Raw genomic sequence first — 22959 nt, forward strand, 5'->3', positions numbered from 1 at the left:
CCTTGCATATCATCTAATCTGTACCTATGCTATACCTAGAATGATGTATGGGGCCGAGATTATGAAGTTCAATGTCAAGAACCTTGCCCGTATTGAGTGCTTTCATAGAAAACAACTGCGACAGATTCAGTTTCTGCCTGAAAAACCGCCGCCTGCTAATACAGCTGTTTATGCACTGCTCGGTGCAAAACCTATTGAAGCACACATCGACTCTGCTATCCTAACTTTGTTTGGGAGTATTGTCAGACAATCCAATAGCATTGAGCACCAAATAGCGAAGAGACAGCTGGCCATCAAAAACAGCAACAGCAAGAGCTGGTTCATGATAGTGAAAAGTGTCCTTGCCAAGTACAACATGGCGACACCATACTACCTAATGGAGAATCCTCCTCCAAGGCTGTCTGGAAAGCTGAAATAGCAAAAGCAGTCTCCTCTTATTGGCAAAACCAATGGAAGATTGATCATGACTCCAAATCCAGCTTGAGGTTCCTGAATATAGATGCATGCAGACTAGGTTCACCTCATCATATCTGGAGTTCATTACCTTCAGATGTCCGTGAAGTAGAGAAGGCAGCTGTAAAGGCAAGATTATTGACTGGCACCTACATACTACAAGCCAATAGGGCTAAATTCAATCAACACAACTGTGACGCAACCTGTTTGCTGTGTGAAATAGCTGAAGAGGATATGATGCATTTTCTTATCAAATGTCCTGCACTCACTGAGCAACGCTGTTACCATGAATCTATCCTGAAGAGGACACTTCTTGAGCATTGTAAGATACAAGAAGTCGATGACCTATTCTCAAAAGAGGATGTTTTACTACAATTTATTCTGGACTCCTCCCATGAATGTATTCAGAGTGTCATCACCCTACCAGTAGATTGGCCCAGTTTTACAGAATCGATCACTCGTCAGTGGTGTTATGGTCTACACAGTAGAAGATCGTCCCTTCTAAAACAGCTTTCTTATGCCGATATCTAATATGCTTGCTCAACTTATACACATGCCTCTGTGGATTAATGCATTGTGTATGTACTTCCTTGATGGTCTAGCTGATGTCTGCATGGCCGTTTCTTCACATTTTTGTCACCTGTCTAAACTCTGTATACATGTAGCATATTATGAACTCACACCTGTGATTACTTAGCAATCTTATACATATTGCCTCTTGTATCTGATTGCTTTACATTATGTATTTTGTGTAGAATTTAGCTAATTGTATTATATGTATTTTGCACTAAAGTACCAGTATTTATTTGTATTTTTGATATGACATTTTAATATTTAATGGGTGCACCCTGCCATGTCCTTCACTACATAAGCATGTTCTATTTATATGATAATGAACTAATAGGGTAAATTGGGGTAAATGGAACGGTGGGGTAAATGGAACACTGAGAATACAATTTCCTCAATCAAGAATAAAATTGGGCAACATCATACCGAGTGTTCCATTTACCCCAACGCCATATATGTTCTGCTTTTGTTTCATACCCCAAACTTGGGTTTACTCGGTATTTGAGTGGTAGAAAATGTCAAATGATGTCACTGACCATGAAGTGGTGCTACGGTTCAGTGAACATTACTAATTTAAGGGTATTGATTTCTAAATATTTGAATGTTGTGTTGAGAGTTGTCATACAATATTGGCAATATGTTTGTTATCTACAATAACATAAACGTTTAAAACAATAAAATAGCAGATTTTAATGATGAAATTATGCAAATTAATATGCTAATTAGCTAATTAATTAGTTTGGTGTTCCATTTACCCCACAACAGATCAAATTGAGGTAATTGGAACACGGTTCACTGACTTCAAATATATATAACATGTTAATATTTTTTGACTAATTGGTTTAAATATTATGAAATTATATACCACAAATAACTAATTCATGGTAGATTAGGCTCTCTATTGATTTTTTTAAATCTGAAAAACATTTTTTCTGTTATGTACCAAGAGAAAGTGTATTTTTACGTGGTATTTTACCATGTTTATAAAAAATCATGAAAACTAAACTTATTGTTGTTATTCTTTTGTTTAGTCACAAGATATATGTTAAATAAAATATTCTGATGTCTTTCCAATGTAAATACAGCTATGAATGTAGGCTCCTTGCAAGTAATGCCCCTTGTTCCAATTACCCACCTTACCGTTCCATTTACCCCAATTTGTTGGGGTAACTGGAACACCATGACCATGTATGTATTTCGACAGAGTACAAGAAACAAAGCATAAAATGGGAGTTTATCTGTTTAAACAAGTTGTAAAAACATATTATCTACTTATTGAAACAAACAAAAATCATATATGGATACCCTCCCGACCACAGAAAGTGATTTATTGCTTAAGCGTTCCATTTACCCCAATTTACCCTACTTGTTACGCATCTTGGTGACTGCGAACTATTTTCTGCGTGCTATATAAATGATTATTTTTGGTATGGACCCCGGGATGGACCCTTCAACAGAGCATCTGTCATCGAAGGGGTGCGCCTGAAACAAGAGGCGGGAAGTCCAACCTACTACTACTACTATGGCGCCCTCATTGGGACTGAGAGTAAGTTAGTGTTTTTACCTGAAAAATAATGTTTTTACCATTGTTTTACAACTTTATGAAATTCTAACCAGTGAAAATCAAATGATAAATCTTAAACTATTGATGAACTCAAATTGTAGTGGGTAAATGATTATATTTAATACAAAACTAAATTATTTTTCTTATAAATGTGTTTTTAGGTAAGAAACACTGTGTGCTATTTTTAGCCACTTAAACTAAGTTTACACTTTAGTCGCTGAAATGACAAGCGATCGACTTTTGACCAATGAAACACCTATTTTTTCTCGACACACAGAACATGCTGCACTTCATTGGTTGAAGTTCAATCATTTATCGCTTAGCGACTGAGTGTAAATTCAGCTTCAGGTTGTCTGATGCAACGTGTGTAACACACCTCGGTTCCAGCTTTTGGAACAGGATACCTGTTTTTAGTAGAATTTTGTGGTGATTTCAGTAAATGATGGCAGGTGTTAATGAAGGGATTAGTAAATTAAGTATTGGTGAGTATTGCGAATTAAACGTGAAACGTTACAAGGAGCCACTGGCAGAAGAAACGGACATGAATCATGAATACTCATACTGTTGGTTTTTTTGTTATACTGTTACACTGAGTGTTAGTGTTATTCAGATTTCCTTTTGCTTTTACAAATTTAATAAGCGTATGTACTGCTACTCGTCCACCGCGTATTATTTTGCACAAGGTCCAATGCACACGCTTGACGTCGCGCACGTATACGTGATGGTTAACGCTGTCCGTATAACAAAAAATGTCATCCCTTTTAAACAAACATTAATTACCGGTACATTAACATATTCATGCGAAAAGAACGCGCAAGTTCCTGGGACCTTGCTTGTGAAATGTGACTAATTCCTCATAAATGGAATTACTGACATCCCGCAGCGTCATCATCCCTATATCTTCGTGTCAAAAATTGCCGTGATAGTACGGCGAATCCTCTCGTTTAGCTCTACGCTGCTACGCATGGCGATTTTGTTCGAGATAAGCCGAGCGACTCGGGCTAAGCATAGTACGACTATCATGTGAGATACCACCAAGTTCTATTCTACAAATTATTACGATTTGCGCATGCTCTAATATCCCATCACCCTGAGTAAAGATAAACACTCGTGCTGAACGTTATACCTGATCTCATGTACCAATACCTTGTGTATTGGTACATGATTCGGCGGGTATACTTCAGCAATAGCGAATAAGTGGTCGTTTTTTACTCTTTTCAAAACGTCACATGTACACCAAATACAGCCCCCAAAATGGTATACTTTTAGCGTGCCTTAACTCCGAAACAGTTTAGTCAAAGTTAAAATGCGATCCCCAACCCTTTGCTTACCTTGGACGAATTTGCAGTATTTTCCGCTAGCTCCGTGTTGAAAAATGTCCGGTACTTGCCCGGTACAAACATAGAAATGGCCACATTTGCTTCAGTCCTGGTATGAATATTTCTTCCGTAATCCAATGGTTCCAACGTGGGCATCATGATGATAGTCTCCTACACAACCAGATTGTGTCGGCCTGACGCTCGTCGATCCTAAAAGTGAGGACAGCGTGAGCTCTAACTGCGTAAAAGTCTGTTCGACAAAGGCAATAAGGATGATTGACAGCGCCGTTCATTGGGCGGAGCCATTATATTACGTCATGACAGCAGACAGGTTGCGCTGTTCTCTGACCTTGACTGTTCGTCACGTAGACATACCGTGACCTGGGTACACGTACAAAGCTGGGGGGATGCGACTGCGGCCGCCATTTTGACACGCGGTATCTACTCTTCAGAAAAATTACTTTTGGTGACGTTTTATATCAAACAATTTTCGATAACAGATTTCTACTAGGATTTCAATTTTTTATTAATGAAGGTGCATGTAGTTTTGAGGAATAACACGGGATGTTTCGAATTTTATTTCAACTGGTGGTGTAGGAAGGTGAGTGAATTCGTGAATGAGGCCGGGGATTGAGGTTTCGTTGTTTCAACGATCCGATAGTAGGATACGAAACGTAGGCTAAAAATGTCTAATGACGCCATGTTTACATGAAAACATTAGCTGTTGCGAGGTCAGTGTCGTTGAATTCGTTACCTAAATTCCTTTCAGGATATTCTGATTTCACTTATTTATGATGTGTACGAAAATTCACCATATAAACTCAAAAGTGTGAATGCAAGCTGTTATTGCTGACAATAGAAACATTGTTGCAAAGTCATTAAAAACAGGTATGTATTACAGACATACTTTGGCCGAAACGAGATACAGGCCAGTTAGGCAGTCTAGCTGAACGTCAAATTGGTCACTTATCGCTCACTGTTCAAAATGTGACATACACCAATTACAGTCCCTGAAACGATCTACTTTTTAGCCGACCTCAATTCCGAAACATTTAGTGATAGTTAAAAATGCGATCTCCAACCCTTCGGTTACCTTTGGACGAATTTGTAGAAATCTCCGCGGAGTCTCCGTGTCTGAAACTCCCCGGTACAAACATCGAAAATGTTGCATTTCTCAGTCCCGGTGATGATCTGCATCGCTGTTTTCATACATGAATATATGTATACATGCATATCTCTGACCCCTGTAAGGTCAAAAACGTGGCGTTGATTTCAACCAATCCGATCCACCGATTGTGACCACGTGGTCGGTTTCATGAATATTTAATAAGCAGCTTGATACTGACGTCATATCTGAGGTGACCAGGAGGCAGGAGATACCATTTTGGTCAACTGAACTCGACTCGTGCGTTCTTTTGGTTGACATAAATCGAACAAAATTTTCAATAACGGGTAATAGTAGGATTTCAATTTTTATTAATGAAGTTACTTGTAGTTTTGAGGAATGACAAAGTTGTTTTTGGAAACTTAGATGTTTGTTTCAACTGATGATGTAGGATCGCAAGGTGAGTGAATTCGTGAAGAGATTTGCTTGTTTGAGTGATAGTAGGATACAGGATGTAGGCTAGTCCTCTGTGTTTGACCTGCTCCGACGTCTCAATTCAAGGCCGTAGCATGGTTGAAAAATGTGGGGCGACCATCACAAATGTGGGGCGGCCAAATTACAAATATATTCCCGAATTGAAATAAAGATATAAAGAAAAACATAACAAATTTCACAAAAAGTGGGGCGGCCATGGCATCCCCGGCCGCCCCGCTTGCTACGGCCCTGTCTCAATTCACGCGGAATTATTCGTACCTGCTTACCAGACAGCAATACTGCATATTGCTGTATGGAACCAGACATAATATCCCATATGGTGTTGCTATTACAAGGAAATTCGATTTGTTTTGAGGTAAATCCCAGGTTTTGTTTTTAATACACTAACTTGAAATTAAATACACTAATTAGCGACCAATCCTGTTGGCTCTGGATACATTTTTACTGCATTTTTGGCGAACGATTTTTAAATCGTAAGTTAAAATTGTGATATATTTAATTTTGAGAATTACAATTATATAAAGGAACACAAATAGTCCATTCACCTAAAATCCAGGTGCTTGTATTGAATATTCGATCACATGTGTATTTCACAATGTATATGTTTAACTTTCTTTATCTATGTCAACAATAGAATATTGATTTCACCAACGGAGTATGGAGCTATTTAAGGGGGTACTACACCCCTAAGGTAAATTTGTGACTATTTTTGCATTTTTCTCAAAAAATAATAACACACTGGTAACAAAATTTATGTATATTATAGAGGCAAGGAATCCAATTACTACACTGAAATTTCAGTGACTCAAGACAAGCGGTTCAGTATGATAGGAAATGAGGTACATCTTAGCGGTACCTTATTTCTTATCATAAATTCCTACTATAAAGACCTAACGTTTGAGATGGTTTGCATGTCGAAAGGTGCAAAATTAACAATAAGGCGCACGGTTATAAATCCGCGTTCAGCAAGTCATCATCACGACACTTGTAAACAAACCGTGCTCGAGTTTGATTGACAGGTGACGTCAGACGCGATAAATTATCTTTATCTTTGTCTTTCATTATATAGTCAGCCAAATTCGCCTAGACCGGGCCCAAACATAATACATATTTACATAGAAATTTAAAACTTTTTCAAGAACAGGTAGGTCAAGGAAACCTACATAAATATGTTGTCTATACTTCACTTGACCCAAATATATGATTTTTATGGTGATGAGGCACTTGCACATGGAATTTTAGAGGGATTTTGAAAAGCTGCTATCATCATGAGACTGTCTAAGATCTAGAAACACCACCGAAATGCTGTGGAATTTTGCTAGCTGAATCTTTTTGATGAAAGTCAATCTTTGACAAGATGTAACTTTGCTACGGATATGACAAAAAGGTTTTCAGTTTTGGCTTTCTTTACTCAAGGGCTTTAATTTGATAAAATGATGCAATTTGGTGGCAAATTTGAATTCACCTGGCATACCTATATACTGGTATTGTAGTCTACGGTGTTTTTATTGGCTCTGAGCGAAGCTAGACAGGGCCTACTTGATCGAGACCATTGGACAGCCAATTCAGGCGTTGGTTTTTATGCTCAGGATGTTTCTCTATGTGATATTTAGTCTTGAAATTTGTTTCTAAATTTTGCTACGTTATTTTTTAACCGATTCCACTCCAGGTGGATATCAAATACTGTCCATAAAATATGTTGTTTTGGTAAAAAAGCCATGATGAACGAGTTGTTTTGTGGTATCCTGTATGTGCTAGAGATTATTTTGGTCTGTATAATTTAAGGGGGTACTACACCCCTGGCCAATTTTGTGCCTAATTTTGCATTTTTCTCAAAAATTTAATATAGTGCATTGGTGACAAGTAAGATATGTATATTATAGGGGCAAGGACTACAACTACTGCACTGGAAATTTTATTTCCGCACAGACAACAGTTGTGGAGTGGGAAACCAATATTTGATCAATAAATCAATAACTACGGTACTTGCCTTGAGTTGCTGAATTTTCAATGCAGTAGTTGTAGTCCTTGCCCCTATAATATACACTTCCACATATCTTACTTGTCACCAATGTGCTATAATTTTTTGTGAAAAATGCAAAAATAGGCACAAAATTGGCCATGGGTGTAGTACATGTACCCCCTTAAGTTGCGTGAAACTGACGGAAACCAACGGAGGTTAATTTCTTAAGATTCAGTTCAGATTCAGAAGTTATTGACTATTTCATAACTATTTCTTTACAATTTAAATAAAGAAATAGTTGAGGAATGTCAAAAAATGGTCAAGAACATATCTGAATCTTGAATAAATCTGAGCTAATAAATCGGGTAATGAATTTCCTAGTGGACTATTTTTCCTTGGGCAAGTGCACATATTTTTGTGACCTTCATTTTGTGCAGAACACGGACCGAAATTGAAGTCATGAAGTCATGCAAAATGTTTGTATTTCATCACACTCTTTGTAGTTTTAATTGTTAGAATATAGTTAAAAACAGTCAATTTAATCATATTGTGGACATGATTTTGAGGAAAAATTATATTTTCAATGAGATTTTACTTTACCCCTCTTTGCAAAATTGAACAATTTTCGTATTTTTCCATAGCAAAAACAATCTAAATAAATGCTCGAATAAACGATGTTCCACTTTGTCCAACAATTTTATACTTCATAATATCAAAGATTGATATGTTTTCTCCTGAAAAACAACATTGTTTTTAGGCCAGGACTTCTTAAGAAATTCAAGACCACGGTTTATTTGATCGATGTTATGTCAACGGTCCCGATCTCGCCATTTTGGACTGCAGCTTGCAGTCCCCACCGTAGCATGATAGATATCAATATGATAAAGGACACGAAGGTGGGGTGTTCCGCACTAAGTTCGCCTCAGCAGCCAATCTGAGACCAATGATTTCAACACAGTAAATATGTGATGTACACTTAAAGTACACTCTCGTCAAAGTGACAAAGGTTTGCTGCAAAACATTATAATGATAATCATGTAAATTAATACCAAATGAGAGATCCTATTTTTCTCATTTAACATCTTGAAATGAGGAGTTCCAAATAGGTTTTTTTCCGAAGATATCATCAAAAAACTGTTAAATTAATACATGTAGTTTCATACTGGTATACCACAGTCGAGACTAGTTGTCGTGAGATGATAGCGGTGGCAAACTGTTTCACATTGATTAATATAACATCGAAGCATGAGCATGTGTAATTACTTCCTTGTTATGGTTTACCACCGCTATCATCAGGCGGCGGATGACATGATCGAGCCGGCAACTCGTGAAACCGCCCGGCCGTATGGCATTTTCCATATACTCGGTTAGTTTTGTGGGGTTCATTATCAAACCCCAACGGTTTTAGCTTATATTTATATTATTTATCAACATAGGCCTATTTGTTTGTGATATTTCAAGTGTTTTAACATTTCAAAATAATCCCATTCAATTACACGGTTGACGATGAAAATTTACTGAATTTAGGGACTGCACGTCATACACCACCTGGCTATCATCTCACGACATCTTAAAACAACTGTGATTTAGGTCTTGTTTCTCAGAAATATATAAAAAAAGGCTATACTGTGCGTTGACTCTCGATTCATCTTTTTGATCTGCCGCTCCAAATAAAAAAATATGGCGCGCGTCAGCGTCACTAAATTAAAAAAACGCGATACTAAATTTAAAACGCGAAAAATTGCGCAACAAAACGCGAGATTACATGACACTAGTATTCAGCAGGTTTTTGATAATTTCTCTGGAAATATACCAATTTGGAAGGCCTAATTTCAATATACCGTAAACTGGGCTACTCTTGCCACCAGGTGGCTATTTCGGCCACTAAAAAAGGATAAGTCGCTTTGGTACACGGTCAGTATTCAGTAACTATTTTCTGTAATGGGCTGAATTCGATTTGAAATCCATGCCCTCTGTGGAAGCTTTAGCTAAAATCTTCAACAGAGGGAATGTTGGTTTTAAATTAGAATTTGGTAACTTTCATTTGTAATACTCACTCCAAGATAAAGGTACAGTCATAGAGAAGTATGGGTTTTAAAATAATTAACCCTAGCCAATTCCATTTGAAAAACATGCTCCCTCTGTGGAAGACTTAAGCTAAATTTTCCACAGGGGGAGTGTGGATTACAAGTGGAATAGCCCAATATAACAAATAATAATATGTATAGTATACCCATTCCAAACCTCTCTTGTTCAGGTTTTAAGCAGATAAGAATGGCCGATTGTTCTCAGGAGAAAAAAAGTATAAATCCTGACCGTATAACTTCCTCCATTTTATGCTTGGGAGGACAACTCTCAATTATTGGTTTGCCTTACATCATTTGTTTGTTGGTATCTTTGTTTGCTGATGCAGATGATAAGAAGATGGAGGTGATGTATATATCTGAGAAAGAGGGCATTGATGAGACGGGTGATGGCAGTGAGCAGAAACCAGTCAAGACACTGCTACAGGCAATGAAGTGTGCTGGAGGAGAGCCATTTCCAAAGTTTATGGTGGATGCTAAGAAAGAAGGCGAGGTAAACATACAGAACAAAACTGACATCACTGTCAAATTTAAAGCTGTAATACATGTAGTGTAAGATTTCTATGAAGTCGTTTTTACCAAAATGATGAAATAATGTAATCACTAAACAGCCACAAAGGTTTTTTATGTATTTGAGGCCAAATGAATGAGGTATTGTGTAATGCAATCTAAAGTAAATAAGATGAGTTGTGTCAAGTACTGTACATGTAGCCTAACCTGATTTAGTATAATTTGGGGGTAGGGGACACACACTAGAATATGTGGTGCATGTTATTTATGGAAACACTAAAAATTGGGTGTCATAGACCGTGAAAAATAGCTTTCTGGGCAAAAATGTGCAAAATTTTGTGAACATTTGCCATTTTGAAGGTAAACTTTCTACAGAATTGTTTGCGAAGTGGGAAGATTTGGTGCAAGTTTCTAAAAAAAGGAGGTCATTTGGTGTAAGCTGATCAATGTCAAAACAAAGGGGTCATTGAGTGGCAGATTTGCTGAAAAAGGGGTCTATTGACAGTCACATGACGTGTACCAATATATATATGGAGTATAATAAAAACAAAAACTTTAACAAAGGTTTTCTTTTTGCAGAGGTGGGAAGAAGTATCCCAGGCCCAGAGGAAGAAAGTGTCCAAGCTCTTTGCAAGGGAACAGAAGAAGGCAGCAGACAAGGAAAAGAAAGAGGTAAGTCATGTGTGTTGTTGATGTGTATCCAGTGGAATAGCAGTAAAATGACCACATTTAGTGATTTCTGTATTTTTTAATAACTTCTTTTACACCATTTTTACCTGATTTGAGGCATTGTAGCATTAAAATGAAATTCTTTAGTTACAGTTAAGTAATAAAATTTTGTGATTTTACCATTTCCTCCCTCCTTGGAAATTTCAACCAGTGCACTGTGCTTCTCACCATAGTGGGATGTAAAGTCAACAAAGCTATTTTGTGAGATATTGTAATTGTGTATCGAGTCTCAATGAATAAGGAAAATAAGAATTCTAAATGTCTTTTACTGCATTTAAATATTTTTGATTGATTTTTAAGGTTTTTATTTATTTACCGACTCTCAGTAAGAACATACATGTATATCAAAAAATTAAGTTGTAGACTCTACAGGTTGAAGGTAAAAGATTGCTAAAAATACACATTACAGACATTTTTAATTGGGCTCCTTTTGCTAGTATGAAGGGCTCAAGGCAAAATGAAGTTTTATGAAGTATTTTTATACTTTGGTGTGAAAATAATTATATTAATTGGAATTCATAACCTCATTAATATACGCGATACATGTGATCCAATCATTTTTATTTATTTGCCAAAACGAAAACACTGAACGCCGTCAGATTTTAGGAAAGACAAAACGTGAAAATTGTTTATTTTTGAGGAAAATTGTGTGTTATTTTGTAAAGTAAAGAGATGAAAGTGACGGTTATGAATGAGGTTAATAACTTTATATCGATAATATGTCGGGCACTGTGAAAAATCTTAATATTTTGCTTTGGACCTCGGAATATTCCTGGGTTCCAAAGGCAAAATGTTTTTTCACAATGCCCTCCAAATAACCGATGCGCAGTTATTAACCTCTAAACAAGCCATTCTCCAAATTGTATTCAACTTCATTTGTGATGGCAGTAATATGTATATCAAGTGACCTGGCATTGTGATTGTGTTAGTTACTTCTAAGTCATGGTTGGACTAACCTACAGTGCCAAATCATGCATTAAGTTATTTCAGGAAGATATGACCTTAATCTTCCACACTGGTAGTGTGAATTTCAAACAGGATTACCTGAATGGATGATTCCATTTGAAATCTACACTCCCTGTGTGGGTGATTAAGGTCATGTTTTCCATAGATGGTGTATGGATTTCAACTGGAATAGCATTGCCATGTCAAACCACAAAGCTTGCATTTACAAGGCGAGGGAAATATATTGGTTGTTATTCACATAAGGACACAGATCATGGATTTTTCATACTTATGCCAATGTTATATGGTATTATCTTTTGTTTTCTCACAAACAAAAATTAGATAAACTACTGGCAACATCTATATAAATAAAAGGAAGTCGCTAAATCTTGTTCGCGAATAGACTCAGAGATGATTTCACTTTCAGCTCTGATTTATTCGTACATTGATCGGGTACATATTGCCATTAAACCATCTGAGGTTCATTTTTGCAAAACTATTCAATCACTATGGAAATAACAAAAAAAATGGGTGGTTGCTAGGCTGTTGAGGTCAATAACCTTACGGCTCAGGTCATGACCAAAAAAACGCATCAAATGCACGCGCGCGATGAGTGACGAGTCACGCACACTGACACGTACTGCGCCTGGGTTTATAGGTCCCGCGCCACAAGAGGGTTGTCTGATGGTCTGAGGGGGGGGTGGTGCAGGGCATAGGAAAAATATTTCCTGTCTGGGAACTCCAACTATGTTGCTTTAAATTTTCTGTGAAATTCGCGAGCGCCTTGTCGCTCACCCTTAACGATTGGGGTCCAGGGGCTCAAAAAGCCTTAAAAAATCATGGATTTTAGACTTAAAAGTAAGAAATCACCATTCTGAGGCTCTAATTCAGGCATGAGAGTGGGCTTTGATAAAAAAAACCTCTGAAATATTATCCACGGTCAAAGAAGCAGAGCCCCTGCGGGGGTCGAGGGGGCAGAGCCCCCCGCAGGGGTCGAGCCTGGGCGATTTAAGCAGATTTAGCACCCCAAAAGAGGCCCTTTGTGACATAAAAATGCATATATCTAGATGTTAAAGTAATTCTTGACCTGTTTCAGACGTTTTTGAAAAATATGCTTCCTTCATCCTAAAAAAGTGGTTTTAAATGTTCAGTTTCCTATACTTTTGTACATGAGAGGCATTCTTTAAAGTTTTTTCTTTGCCTAATAACATGGCCTACATGGCTGAAATTGATATATTTAATGCACAATATAAAAAACGATGATTCAGAAAATTTTTGACACCCCTCTTCGGTATGTGGGAGGGGGCCCCCATGGGTGGGGGGGGGGTAACTAATGTGCATGAAGAATGCATTGTAAAGAGTAATGTGTAAAATACGCTACATTTTATGCTCTACAATACAACAATGAACAAGAGTTGAGTGTTGGACTTCCTCATCTTCAGAATTATCTTGTGGGATTCATTTCCGACATGGTCAAGTAATTATAGCATAAATTTTAATAACTCGTTCTTCCTGACCTTACACTTGAAACTCTTACCCATCTCACAAACCTTACTATAAATATACAAACCCAACCAAGCCTAACACCCTTGCCCAACCCCCAAAAGATAATTACATGTAGGGGTGAAATTGATTTCACCCCAAAATTGGACCTACATGTATAACAGTATAATGAGTATATAGCATGTTTAGTATTATTTAATACTTTATTTAGCCTCATCTCATCAAAATAGATATTTTTATGGCTTATTATGAAAAAGAGAAAGCTTTAACATAAATTAAAAAATACAAAAAAAAATCTAAAATTCTGAAAATACAAAAAAAATACTTTTTTTTCTTGCATGCAACAGCCTTTTTCTTGCAGGTTAGAAATTTGATAAATAGGTCCATGCATGCATTTTGTATATGATGACCTATTTATCAAATTTCTACCCTGCAATAAAAAAAAAGCTGTTGCATGTAAGAAAAAAGTTCTTACCCATAAGAAAAAAGCTTTTGCACTTAAATGTATTTTTTTTGTATTTCCAGAATTTTAGAAATTTTTTCAAATTTCCAAAATTATGTGAAAGGTTTCTCTTTTATTTTGTTGGCAACAAAAATAACAATTTCCATGAAAATTGAAATGAGGCCAATTTAAAGTAATTAAAACGTTATAAACACATTCATGCAATGCATTTAAAAACATTAAATATAGGTCAGATTTTCTGTCATTTTCAGGTGAAATCAATTTCTACCTAATTCCCTTTTGGGGGTAAGGGCAAGGGTTTGGGTTATGTTATTTGGGCTTGGGTGGTTTGAATACATGCAGTAAGGTTTGTGGGTGCGTAAGAAAACATTAAAAAAAAAACTTAGAAAAATTTTTTAAAATAAAAAAAAATCAATTTTTTTTTTTAAATTTTTTTTTTCTGTTACCTCAATTTTTTTTTTTTTTTCTGGGAACAGGCGCGACCGCGTTACCGCGGATTTCGAGGGCCTGGGGTGGTGTCTACTCAGAATCACGAACACTTGATCAAAATAAAGACCTTGTCCTAGGTCTAATCGAAGCCATTTCGGGGACCATTTTTGTTTTGTCATTGCTTTAAAGTGTACAGGTGTCCAAAACAGAAGCCAAAACGGACACTTTTTTATACGCAGGGGGTATCAGGGGGGGTTGAGTATTTGAAAAAAATCAAAAGGCTCAATTGAAGCACCATTTTGACACTAATCAATACGCGGAGAGAGGGTGTCTGATGGAGGGTGCGCCGGGAGGTGGCGGGGGGCAATATGAAAGTAACGTACCTGTCCCTACCAGAGTATGACACTAGGGGTCTATCGAAGGCGATTATGGTCAAAAAGGGGGTTATTCAGTAGTGGGGGCCTCCAAGAAAATGTGTGAAAACGCTAAAATTCAGTGCTATTAACCGTAAAACATAACTTTCTGGGCAACATTTTGTGAAAATTTGCCTTTTTGAAACTGAAATTGCTACAAAAATGTTAAATTTGTTCACAATGCGCGCGAAGCGCCTAAAATATAAAGTTTGCAGATTTGGTGTAGGGGTCATTGGGTTTAAGCTGGTGAAAAAAGGGGTCATTGGGTGACAGATTTGCAAAATAAATCTGAGGGATTGAGTGAGTATAACAACATTATCACAGATCTGGATATTCACTTAAAGTCATAATGTACGATCTTATCTATATAATAATACGCTATTCTCTGTTTGTCTGTTTGTCTATTTGTCTATTTGTCTATTTGTCTGTTTGTCTGTCTGTGACTGCTAATGTGAGGCCGTCGTAAGTCGTACGGGGCTCAAACTTGGTGAGTGGGTGTAGTTCTGTCCTGGCAAGAAGAAGTTTATGTTAGTTAAGTCATCTGACCCCGGGTCCCCTCCCAGGGGTCATCTGAGGTCAAATGACTAAAAACTGTCGTGGTGAGGCCGTCGTGGGTCGTACAGGGCCCAAACTCGGTGGGTGGGTGTAGTTCTGTCCTGGCAAGAAGAAGTTTATGTTAGTTAAGTCATCTGACCCCGGGGTCCCCTCCCAGGGGTCATCTGAGGTCAAATTACTAAAAACTGTCGTATGGGCATGAAACTTGGTAGGTACAGACAACATAAAGAGCCAAAATTTTGGAAGGTCATTTTGGGGTCATCAGAGGTCACCCCAGGTCATCTGAGGTCAAATTGGTAAAAACTGTCGTATGGGCATGCAACTTGGTACGTACAGACAACATTTAAAGCCACAATTTTGGAAGGTCATTTTGGGGTCATCCGAGGTCACTCACGGGTCATCTGAGGTCAAGTTAGTAAAAACTGTCGTATGGGCATGAAACTTGGTGAGTACAGTCAACATTTAGAGCCAAATTTCTGGAAGGTCATTTTGGGGTCACCAGGGGTCATCTGAGGTCAAATTAGTAAAAACTGTCATATGGGCATCAAACTTGGTGGGTACAGTCACCATCAGCCAGGTAATCGTGCCCAGCCGAGAACCGCCAAATATGGGTAACCGCCTATCTATATAATAATACTGGTAGTCTGTCTGTATGTCTGTCTGTGAGTCTGTCTGTCCGCCTATTTTCTCGGAGACTAGGGGTCGCCACGTTCCTCAAACTTGGTGGGTGGGTGCAGCTTGACCCCATACAGAACAAGTTTGTATTGGTTAGTGGGTAAAGGTTACCCAAGGTCATCCAGGGGTCAAATTAGTAAAAACTGTTTTTCTCGGAGACTGGGGGTCGCACGTTCCTCGAACTTGACGGGTGGGTGCGTCTTGACCCGGGACAGAACAAGTTTGTATTGGTTAGTGGGTCAAGGTCACCAGAGGTCATCTAGGGGTCAAATTAGTAAATACTGTCATATGGGCATGCAACTTGAGCGGGTGGGTGCGTCTTGACCGGGACAGAACAAGTTTGTATTGGTTAGTGGGTCAAGGTCACCAGAGGTCATCTAGGGTCAAATTAGTAAATACTGTCATATGGGCATGCAACTTGGTGGGTAGGTGCATCTGGACATAAGACGGAACAAGTTGGTATTGGTTAGTGGGTCATGGTCACCCAGGGGTCATCTGAGGTCAAATTAGTAAAAACTGTTTTCCGCCTATTTTCTCGGAGACTAGGAGTCGCACGTTCCTCAAACTTGGTGGGTGGGTGCATCTGGACCTCAGACAGAACAAGTTTGTTTCGGCTAGTGAGCCAAGATCACCCGAGGTCAAACAGGGGTCATCTGAGGTCAAATTAGTAAAAACTGTCGTATGGGCATGAAACTTGGTGGGTACAATCAACTTTTAGAGTCAAATTTTTGGACGACCATTTTGGGGTCATCCAGGGGTCATCTGAGGTCAAATTAGTAAAAACTGTTGTATGGGCATGAAACTTGATGGGTACAGTCAACTTTTAGAGTCCAATTTTTGGACGGTCATTTTAGGGTCATCCAAGGTCAAGTTACTAAAACTGTCGTATGGGCATGAAACGTGGTGGGTACAGTCAACATTTAGAGCCAAATTTTGGAAGGTCATTTCAAGGTCACAATGGGTCATCTGAGGTCAAATTAGTAAAAACTGTCCTATGGACATCAGTCACCATCAGCCAGGTAACCGCGACAGCCGAGAACCGCCAAATACGGGTAACCGCCTAGTAATATATATTTGGTTAATTTTTTTCAAACCTGATTTTTTGGCATATTTGTAATGTTTACACATGTCACAACTTGCACCAAAATGGAATCAGCCAAATTTGTTGTGTTTGTAGGTAAACAGAGCAAAGTTCGACATAAAGTCATAAATTCAAGAAATTATGACTTTATGTCCGCCCATAGAACTGCGTGTTAAACGGCCAAAATAACAAGCAGTGTTTCTTTCACGTTACCTCGTTATTTCAGCTCAAAATGGACAGAAACCGTACATTAAGCCTTTAAATAAAAGTTTAGCTTCTTACATGACAGGAGCTAACATGATTATCAACATCTGATTATTGCTGGATGAATAATCTACACTAAGACAGCATGATTATCATTACCGTTTACTCCCGTTTACTAAACACTCCCGTTTACTAACCGCTCCCGTTTACTAACCGCTCCCGTTTACTAACCGCTCCCTAACCGCTCCCGTTTACTAACCGCTCCCGTTTACTAACCGCTCCCGTTTACTAACCGCTCCCGTTTACTAACCGCTCCCGTTTACGTTTACTCAACTAGCGGGGACCCGCGCAAAGCGCGGGTCTCCCGCTAGTTTTAAATATTTCCAACCTGACACATGAAATTCAAATTAAGTTGATTTATGTGTAATTACAAAGGTCCCACTCCATAACATAGCGTCTTCAAATCATCAGGGCTTATTTTAGCGTGCCTCTTGGCACGTTTGTGCAGTGAGAAATAAACATTTGTGCTAAAAATATTTCTACACTATTCAAGTTTCAACCACACTAATGACCAGGAAATTAAAGCAGTTCCTCCTCAAAGTAAGGCTGATCAGGTCAACAACAACAAAAGTTTAGTTTGTGGTAATCAGTCAAACATTCATTTTGCAAAAAACAAAATCAAGTATTATAGCCCTACAACGTCTCTGGCCCTTCCTCCCCAATTTTTCGGTCACTCTTGGTGGAAAGCAAGTAGTTGCATTCTTATTAAAATATGTAAAACATAATACCATTTTAAAGGTAGGTGGTCAGATTTTTTCTTAAATTGTGTTTTGTACCCACATTGAGACCTGTACCAAAATAATCTAATTCCCAAGTTTTGAGGTAAATTGCACTAGCCATTTTGATATTAGAAGTAAAAACATGCTTCACAATTGTGCATAGAAGTATGTGTGGTATACCACAATAGGGGATGAGGCTATCATTTTGTTTTTCATCTAAATGGAACAGAGGCTCCAGAAGATTTTAAATATGGGGGGGGGGGGCAATGGTGTCTGTCCCAAATTATTGGTGGGTGGGGTCCGGAGCCACTGATGTAATATATTTTAGGCCGCGATTATGAGAAAAAAATGAGCTTTCTTCTGATGCCAAAATATCCATTTAAAAAAATTGGGGATGAGGCTGTAGATCGGGTCACTCATTTTTAACTTGATATAAGTAAACCAGCTGTGTACTTTCATCGCGATGCAGCTAGATACCAATATTACAATTCAATTCAATGGATTGAATTTTGAATAAAAATCTACATTTTGATTTAATCCAAAATAATTTATTGTTTTTCTGAGCATATTTTTTAAGCAATGTTTTCAGTGTTGCATTTTTTAAGATGATAATTACCTGACACTACAATCAGAATATCATATCAAGTTAAATAATTGTAAAACGCACATTTTCCACTTAAAAAATACACAGCCATGTATTAAAAAGTGTGGATAGGTCTGCGCCTGAGGTTCGGCTGCAACTGGCCTAGATGATGCGATCTGATTGTGATGATTCACCATGGCAGCAAAATTACAGCGCTTTGAATCATTCAAGATCTAGCTGGAAAAAGGCACTATATAAATCCAAATTTTTTTAAATTTTTTATGTTTAACAGTAGGATTCTATGCAACAAATAATGCTCAACCAATTAGAGTCATACGATATCCGATACATCGAAAATAATTAATTTAAACAAAATTGATTGTTTTGAACAATCGCCCAACTCTACTCCTGACCCTTTTACTGACAAATTATAGTCTTGAAACTGTTTTAGCCATTGCTGGCATTACATTGTGTGCATAGCATCCTGACAAGATGACAGATTGTTTGAATTATTTAGTAAAAAAGTGTAATCTCCTGCTGCCCTCATATCAATCATTTCTAGCTGATCTGATTGATTCAAATATCCTTTTTTAATAAAAATCTATCTTTCTAAATAAACCCAAACATTTTCTTTTCTGATTAACATTTTACCGAGATTGATATATTATGTAATTGTAGGCACTGTGTGCTTTTTATGAAACTTTGCAGATTTTTCATTCCTGTTTTTGCATCCCGATTAACATTTAACTAGGCATTACTGAACCAGATGTGTACTTTCATCAAGCTGTAGCTAAGTAAAAGTAATGGCAAGTCAATTAAGGGATTTACTTATTAAATGAAAACCTACCCTTCGAAATAACTCTAAGCATTTTCTTTTCTAATTAACATTTTATAGAGATTGTAATTTTGTGATATTATAGTAGGGCGGCCACATGAAAATTTCAAACCCACCCCTGGAATTACTTGTCAGCATTGTTCCTTCTGCAAAATGATTTTAAAAACCATTTGAATCAACTCAATCCGACAATCCGTTGCGAAGATACAGCCTTCCAAAGATTCACAAAATTGGCCATTTTTACCCCATTTTTAGGAAAATCCTGATTTTGTCATAAATTTGCATATTCACGAAGCGATAATTGTGGGAATAAAGCTAAAGAAGGCATGAGATGTATTGTTTTTTATTTATTTAATGTTCTTTCATGCAAATATTAAACATCCAGGGTCATAATTGCTGTATTTTCTTCTTTACAACATTTTTAAAATGGCTGAAATCACAAAAATAACTCTTTTGCCTTGACTTTTAAGGTAAATATGTGTGATTTTCACCGTTGATAGTGAGACTGTTGGTCTAACCATCTAACGAGCCATTGCCTGTATGGTTAACATGTTTATTATTTTAAGTATTTTTTGTATTCCTATCATCCTCATTTATGACACATTTTAATAGATATCCACAAAAAAAGCTTATTCCCAAAATTTAAGTAGATTCCAATTTTGCATCTTTCACCCATTTATGTCCAGGGCATGATTTAATCCCCTTTTGCCTTTTGTGAAAATAATGTAACACTTTTGAAGCCAGGCAAAGTGTAATTCATACAGTGATATAAAAAAAATGTATGTTTCTTCTCAGGCTGAAGATGCAGAGCGAAGAGCCAAGAACTTGGAAGATGCCAAGAAGATCACCATCCAAGAAGATGCTTCCTTGCCCAAGGCTAAACAGGTAAGTATTCAATATTCACACATTCTTATTCTAACAACTTGACAGTTTTGGAAAAAGAAAAGAAAGGGGCATTATGTATACTATCCAGTGTCTTAACTTTGCAAGAATTTCCATTATTATGAACAAAAATTACAAAATATTATTACATGTATTTGCAAAATGATCTGACTTCAAGAAGTTGAATTCCATTTAAAAAAAGGTTGAAAACCCAGTACTTACATGTGACACAATCTGATCCCAACAGTTGTTATACTATGATCTGTTCTTACAGCGTGAATTATTCATTTTTGTTACTGCACTAGTCAATGATGTCCCAACTTACACCTGCGTAAGTTCACAAAAGCACGTGTTGGTCATGAAATATGCAAAGCGCAGCACCCAGCTGTGAGTATGCCATTCTATATGTTATGAGTCCTGCCTATTACAAGCTGATCAAAGTATAAATGAGATACTGGCAAAAAATATTACCTTGTAACCAAGTATGTTATGGATGTATCAGTTTCAGCAACAGCAACAGCAGGCTTTTAGCTGTTGAAGTAACTTAATGTTCAAAATTGCCTCATTTTGTCTGGATTAGATCATATCACCAGGGCTCCCATGGTCCTTGAAAGTCCTTGAATTTGAAAACACCTTTTCAAGGCCTGGAAATTCCTGGAAATTTGCAAAAGGTCCTTGAAAGTCTTTCAAAATTAGAATTTTGACCAAATTTGGGGAGCGAAGAGGAGCAGTCATCTTCGTTAATACATGTATGTGCCGCATAGAGAGCCGCATCATGATTTTTGTGTTGTGGTAAGTCCTTGAAAATCATGCTTTTGGGCCTTGAAAGGCCTTGAAATTTAAAGGTTTCAAGGTGCAGGAGAGCCCTGTATCACATATTGATTGACAAATGTTCTTGAAGTCAAAGTATGAGAGAGTTATATATATGTTTACTTTGGGAGGGTAGGAAAAAGATTCCTCTATTCACAGGTTTTTAAATGTTTCAAATCAATGAAATGTATGTCAAGTTATATAAAGAAATGTTTAGTAATTTTAGAGGGAGGGGGAGTTAATTTCTTTTGAACCCTGTATGTCATGTTATATAAAATAAATTTTAAAAAATTTTTTAAAATAAATTTAAAATAATAATATAAAATAAATTTTGGACTTATGTTGTTGTATTTTGGTACTTTTCTTTCCAGATCAAGATCAGAGAGTCAACTTCTAACCGTAATACCAGGGTCAGAGTCCGAGGATGGGTTCACAGATTACGCAGACAGGGTAAGCTTCAGGTGTTTAAAGTCCTTGTATGAAGATGAAGATAGACATTGCAATGATGACTCACACAGCGGCGTAGCTGGGATTTTTTCCAGGGGGGCAAGTCTGTATGGGGCGGGGGCCCAAACTAGGGGGGGCGGGGGCCTAAATAGACAATTTTGCCAGGCTTATTGATAATAATCGTATGGTATTGCATATCGTATGGATTCCAATATCTCTCTTTCCCTCCTCTCCCTCTCTCTTCTCTCTTTTTTCCTCTCTCTCCCTCCTTTTTCCCCTTTTTTCCTTGCACTAGGGGGCGGGGGCCCAAATAGGCAATTTTTGCGCACATTTTCAGAAGTAATCTTCATGTCCTCAGTGCAGTGAGCCCTTTGCAACTAGATGAAGTTTGAATGACATTGGTGCAGGTGCAACATGACAGCCATAATGAAGAGTAATAATTAGGGATGACCAATGAACCATCAACTTGATTAGAGCACTCCCACAGACATGCAGGGAGCTCAACTGTGCACTGCTTGCACAGACATTTCTAAATTGAGCTCATTCTTTTATTTTTCATAATTTTTCTGTAAAAATTGGGGATGTTAATGCCAATTATGCTTTGTAACTATCTTGCAAATTACAGCAACATAACTTATTTCATTTTCCTGTAAGTGCGAGTCAAAATTGGTCCATCGCCACAGTGCGCTTAATTGCCAGTGGCTGAGTTCAGCACTGCTCAAGAATGGCACAAAATATTCATGTCAATAAGATCAGGTGAACAACGTGGCCTACTGAGCTGTAATTTGGCGGAGTTGCCAGTAATACCTCTATCATACCCTCTGTAAAAAGGTTAAAAAATTGAACGAGTAGATCTCGAGTTACAAATTAAATCACCAGCTTCCCTTTGGAATTTCCATACTCCTTTCAAATCATGCTAAGAAGACACCTTTCTGAACATAAATGTGAAGTTTCGTGCTCATTCGATGTATTGTTCACCTGATTTCAACCCTAAACGTTTTCTTATATTTAGGCCTATACCATTTACAACTTGCTGCTGGCTATACCTTGTTTAGAACTTTCAAAGAAGTACCTGAATGTGCAACCATAACTGTTTCAAAATAGCCCGCGAAAGTCATGCAGCTAACTTCGAGGTCATGCATTGAATTGTATTGAATAAGGAATACTACGGAACCAGCACCTTTTGTTAGAAGTCACACATGAGCATGATGAGTGAAGTGGATAACCTCTATTGTTGTGAATGAGTCAATGACCTTCAATGACACTTAAGATTTTCTTTGCATACACCTACTAATTGGTCATATTAAACCCAATAACATTGACATTTTTGGTTGTGAAAAAAAAAGTTCACCTGTACTTAGTGCAATTTTGATTTTGTGCCATATCGGCCATCTTGGATGATTTTTGCCAAATGTTCTCTAAATGCATGATTTCAATGCCTCGGTTTGAAAAAAAAAATTATGCCATTGACTAGTAAAGTGCCATTTCATAAGAAACCCTTTGATACTTTCACAATATGTTGTTTCATGTTTGCATATGTTAAAATAAAGAAATATATAAAGGTAA

General features: G+C 37.5%; 1 protein-coding gene across 1 annotated transcript in view; it reads left to right on the top strand.

Annotated features, from left to right (window-relative positions):
* The first annotated feature begins 2915 nt into the window (after positions 1-2915).
* The window catches only part of LOC140158777 (asparagine--tRNA ligase, cytoplasmic-like), a 40804-nt gene continuing 20760 nt past the window's right edge, over positions 2916-22959 (top strand). The window contains exons 1-5 of the mRNA XM_072181989.1: positions 2916-3066; positions 9880-10043; positions 10640-10732; positions 20050-20139; positions 21318-21396. Of these exons, the coding sequence (XP_072038090.1) occupies positions 3024-3066; positions 9880-10043; positions 10640-10732; positions 20050-20139; positions 21318-21396 (469 nt within the window). The 5' untranslated portion in view covers positions 2916-3023. The remainder of the gene's footprint in view (positions 3067-9879; positions 10044-10639; positions 10733-20049; positions 20140-21317; positions 21397-22959) is intronic.

Source organism: Amphiura filiformis, chromosome 8 (assembly GCF_039555335.1).
Source record: "Amphiura filiformis chromosome 8, Afil_fr2py, whole genome shotgun sequence".
In the NCBI taxonomy this organism is placed as follows: domain Eukaryota; kingdom Metazoa; phylum Echinodermata; class Ophiuroidea; order Amphilepidida; family Amphiuridae; genus Amphiura; species Amphiura filiformis.